The 4,991-nt window shown below is 33.4% G+C and overlaps 1 protein-coding gene across 4 annotated transcripts; it reads right to left on the reverse strand.

Annotated features, from left to right (window-relative positions):
* Nucleotides 1–211: 211 nt before the first annotated feature.
* Nucleotides 212–4,653, reverse strand: LOC101498812 (BTB/POZ domain-containing protein SR1IP1-like). 4 transcript variants are annotated; one of them, XM_004511804.4, is made up of 6 exons: nucleotides 4,434–4,653; nucleotides 4,009–4,136; nucleotides 3,786–3,855; nucleotides 2,777–3,394; nucleotides 1,724–2,263; nucleotides 212–916 (listed from the first exon to the last, which is right to left on the reverse strand). In XM_004511804.4, exons 2-6 carry the CDS (start codon nucleotides 4,107–4,109, stop codon nucleotides 359–361), a joined length of 1,887 nt encoding a protein of 628 aa, XP_004511861.1. In that variant the 5' UTR covers nucleotides 4,110–4,136; nucleotides 4,434–4,653; the 3' UTR covers nucleotides 212–358. The 4 variants fall into 4 exon arrangements, with proteins under 4 accessions (XP_004511861.1, XP_027193422.1, XP_004511860.1 ...); XM_027337621.2 differs by lacking the exon at nucleotides 4,434–4,653 and having other exon boundaries at nucleotides 3,786–3,842; nucleotides 4,009–4,413; XM_004511803.4 differs by lacking the exon at nucleotides 4,434–4,653 and having other exon boundaries at nucleotides 4,009–4,413.
* Nucleotides 4,654–4,991: the final 338 nt, after the last annotated feature.

Consider the following 4,991-nt stretch of genomic DNA (forward strand, 5'->3'; position numbering starts at 1 on the left):
TGACTATCTCTATTGCATCCATTTGTATAAACAGTTAGAGGCAAATTCAACCTAAAACTTTCTAGATTCCAACATACTTTTGAATATTAGTGCAACCTTTATGATCATCTTGTCCTCTATGTTCAAAGCAGCATTCCCCAAATAAAATCCAACATAAGTTTAGTTTATTATTCTTTATTATGACAGTGTTTATGTTAATCACCAGCAAGGCTGCAATCCAACTCAAGAATTATATATATTTTTTCACCATCCTTTACAATAAAGTTCTCCCTTAAATAAAGATCGCGATGACATAATTTACATAGAATCACACACAAGCAAAAACTAGAAAAGAATATAATAATGTGTTTTCATAGACTCAGGAAATGGAGTGGCGTCGATCCTTGTTTGGTTTTGTTCGACCTTTAGCAAAAGGTGTGATACCATCAATGCGTGGAAAAGGAGAAAGCTTCCCAAGTTTTTTAGACACCGAACTTATGAATGATCTTCGAGGCAGAGGAGGCTTATCAGCAGAACCAGAAGGCGAGGAATTTACCGAAGGACTATTAATAACAGTTGCTTTAACTTTAACTGTTGATTTTTCAATCTCTTTTAATTTCATTTTCAACTTCACTAACTCTAACTTAAGGTCTTCATTTTCTCTTCGTAAGCCTGTGATTTCATTTGAAACTGGATGAAATTGAGTATCACCTGAATATACATTTAGCTTGGCATTAGCAGAAGGAGATTCCACATTTTCATTGCCATTCATTGCATCGCGAAGTCGTTGCTGTTCGTAGTAGAGAACTTGAACGACCGTTTGGACAGGTAACCGATCATTTTGAGCAGCATGTGCACATGCCTCTCGAGATAACTTTTGACAGTCCATCATGCTGCAGACTTTCTTTCTCTCCATGTCACTTAAATTGGGATGAGCCTGAAAATTGTCAAATTATAACTTTATAAGCAGCAGTTAAGGAATTCAATATCAAAATCAAAATAGTAACACACTTAAATCATTCAATTTGATTGAAATAGTAAATCCAGTTCTGTGATGAAGCAAATTGTAGTAGTATGTACTCGTCTAAAGTGAGTATTTCATCGTAGGACGTAAAGTGAATCATATCAACTGTTAATAAACAAATCAGTTATTGATAGTATAAGTACATACATAACAAATTATGAGTGGTCAAAATATCAACTATTGATTTTCACATTTTATCAGCTATTCACTTTAGAGAAGTGAAATCTAAGTAAATAAACTATGATAAGATGAAGCCTTAATATGCGTTGTATGAGACAGATGGTTATTAATTTATCTTAATTAATAAAATGTGAAGGCTTGTTCTGTTGTCCCAACAAGAGGTATCTGGATTCTGTCATTTAATGGGCCTATTATCACTGTAGTTGTGAATCTTGACCATCGGATAAAAATTGATTGCTCGTAATTTGTGTTGTATTTAAAATCAATTTAATGATTGAAAAACACAAGTGGTCTGATCATCATTCAATTATCGAGATTCACAATTGATGAAACTTGCAATCACAAAATCCATTTCGATAGAGAGAAATGATAGAGAATCAAATGAAGATCAAACAACTCATATTCTGAAGTGTCAAAATAGATTTTGTGAAGTCAGAATACAAGTCGTCCAATTTTCATCCAACCGATACCTGTAATTGCATGACTGAGTGCATTTTCTAACTAGAAGGAATCTAGGTAAAAAATGACAGCAATTTTCACCTTTAAAAAGATGTCTGTGGCTCTATACATTCCATCTTCTGTAGGCTTTGATTGTTCAGGAATTAATTCAGCCAGACTGATGAACTTAGCAACTGATAAATTTCGGTCAGTGGCTATTTCAGCAAGATAATTTTCCATTAGCTTTCCAACCTTTTCAATATCACTCTGTGGAGGTGAAAAGTATTCATCATCACCATTGAGTACAAAGTGGTTACCCATTTGAGATTCTAGGTAATTACTCATGATCCTACGAACCGTATCCACATCAAATAATGTGTCCCCAGTAAATGAATAGGAAGGAATGAGAAGATCATCTAAAACAGTTTGTCCTAATTGCATTGCCATTCTCTTCTCCAAATCAAGCCTGCAAGCAACTGTTGTATCAAGATATATTGCTGCACGAAGCAGCATTGATAGAAAGCTTACTGACATTGCATTCCTCTCCTTTGGTAATAAGCTCACTAGTGTCTCTAAAACAACCCTCTTTTCATGCTCTTGTGTTGGTTCAATCTTCTTCCTTCCCTTTCCAAATATATCCTGCTTCTCAAAAAAAAGAAGAGAGAACTAAGAATTAAGAATTAAATCCACAAAATCACGTAGAGATTCTATTCATTTCTCAAAAGATACGAAAATCATTACTATGCTTTTCAGTGGACCGAGATCATCACGTGTAACTGGACATGCGTATAGAAAAGACCCAGAGAAATGTCCAGTTACTAGAGAGGAGCCCAATCCAAAATCGTGTAGAGATTCTATTCATTTCTCAAAAGAAATAATTTTTTTTATTACTATGCTTTTCAGTGGGCTGCGATCCTCTTCAGTAATTAGACAGACACATAAAAGTTTCAGAGAAATATCCAGCTACTGGAGAGGAGCCCAACCTTATTTGAGTGTATAAAGATCTAATTAATGTCATCATTTCTAAAAATGTGTATTTTACACGCTCAAAATCACAGTAATTGAACTCTTCATTTCTTTTGTGAACGAGGAAATAGTACTCTATAAAACCATATTTATTTTCAACATTTCCATCCTTTTAGTGAGGGATCTCACCAAACCTCGTAGAGATTTCTGTGCATAGAGCATTAAAATAGGACCAATAGCAAACTGTTTAAACCCTCTTGCCATCATTGCAATGAGAACTCTTTGAAAAATATCAATTCTAAGGACAGTTAAATCTTCAGCCCACCAATCAACTACTGGTCTCTGTTGAGATGGTATAGAAGATGCCACTCCATCAGAGCCACTGTTATCACTTCTTCCAGATGTACTCAATTGACTTTCCTTACAAGCTATATAAGCAATTGCATCTATGCATTTACTCATCAATTTCGCCTTCTCTGCTATTGGAAGAAGGCTTTCTGACATATGTAAGATAGACACAGCACCTGCAATGGTCTTTAGTGCAACATCATTCAAGTATGCATCAGTTCTTCCAACCAAGTTACCAACTGCATATTCCTCTGTCATCTCAAGATATTCTGCCACACAACGAAGCGTGGCGATGTTTTCGACGTTTATCTCGAAGTTTATACCGTAGCAGAATTTTGCTGCTAGTTCAAATGCTTCTGCTCCACCAGGAACATCAGAGAGTTCAATTAAGGGCACGTCAGCATCACCAGATTCTGAGACGAGTTTCCTAATGTATCCACACTTGGAGACCAATGGAAACTGCAATTACAAATTTATAATACAATATATGAAAAATATTTCAATATAAATAGATGAGAATTGAGAAACAAACATAACAATTTTGTAAAGTTTTGGTTCCATATATGCATCTTCCTACAAAATTCAAGTTCTAATTTTAGACAAAAACAGAAAAAAGAATGGCATGTAACCAATAAACATTAAACAATTAATTGAAAATTGACCACCAACTAGATTAAGACAAATAAACATTAAACAATTAATTGAAAATTGATCACCAACTAGATTAAGACAAATAAGTGTATGTTTAGTATCCCGGTTGATTTGTCAGAATTACAGTAAGTCTCCCTGATTTTGCAGAAGCTATGATACCATCTTTGATAGTTATATGCATCAAATTAAGAGACACTACCTTATGTATTGAAAATGAAGCTTCTCCAACCCGGACTTTGACATCACTTGGAATCTCCTGAGAAAAAATCCTATAATTAAGCAGACAACAACAACAACAGTTCATTTGGTTCAGTCGTTCAATCAAACAGAAGGTAGCAAACAAACACAAAATAAGCATGTTAAGTACATTTGACATATATAAAAGCCACCAAAGCATTTTAGAAGAACATAAACATATGTACCATTCACTTGTTCTTTTCATGGCACTAGATAGAAGCTCTTTCTTTTTCAGGGACAAGTCACTAGCAGTAGTTGTAGTTTTGTCTTGACCACGATCCACCATAGCAAGAACAGAAAGATTTATAGCTCACTATAATATTATAATTGATGATGAAGCCGAATAAAAAAAAAAAGGAAATAGATTGAGTTAGTTATAGTATGGGTTCAACCGTTCAAGGACCAAGGTTACCTTTTATATATGAAGATTCCTTTTAAATTTTCTTAGGTGAAGGTGAGAGAAGTGTGTTTTTTTTTTTTTAATCTCTTGAAACTTTTATTTTTTATTTTTTTTCTTCAAATAAGAACATTAAGTATTCAATGCTAGGTGAGCTTAACTAACAGTTTTTCGGGAATAATAAAGAGGATAGAGTATACATAGAATTTGAACCTCAAATCAAAACAGTTTTGGAAGCAACGTTAATTAATCCGACAAAAATGATCGACCATGTGAATTTCCCTAATAAGGTCTTCTTATCGAGAATAAAAGTAATTATATGAAGGGTAGAGGAAGGAATGTGAGTGGTAATATGGACATTATGAAATAAGAGGAGGGGCAAAATACAAGAATGGAGATGTACTTTATGGTGTGTGGTGTATGCTTAGGGAGTTTGAGTGGAGAGGATGAGATTGTTGCATGTTGATTGGCGTAACGTAGTTTGTTTTCATATGGAAAGTTGAGTTTTTTTCTTGCATATAAGAGACTCACGGAGTTTTTTAATTGTATTATTATAATTAATCAATTTTATATCTCCTATTATAAAATATTAACAATATTTGAAAATTTCGTAAAACTCTAATAATTAAAAGTATTATTTTTTCAGAATGTTTATTTTTACTTTTACAAAACAATAAATTAAATAATATTGATTTAGATTAAAAAACAAATGTATTTTATATTAAATCTACACCAATCAATTTATCGTTCTATCTATAAAGACGATGAAGG

This window comes from Cicer arietinum, chromosome 8 (assembly GCF_000331145.2).
Source record: "Cicer arietinum cultivar CDC Frontier isolate Library 1 chromosome 8, Cicar.CDCFrontier_v2.0, whole genome shotgun sequence".
Lineage (NCBI taxonomy): Eukaryota > Viridiplantae > Streptophyta > Magnoliopsida > Fabales > Fabaceae > Cicer > Cicer arietinum.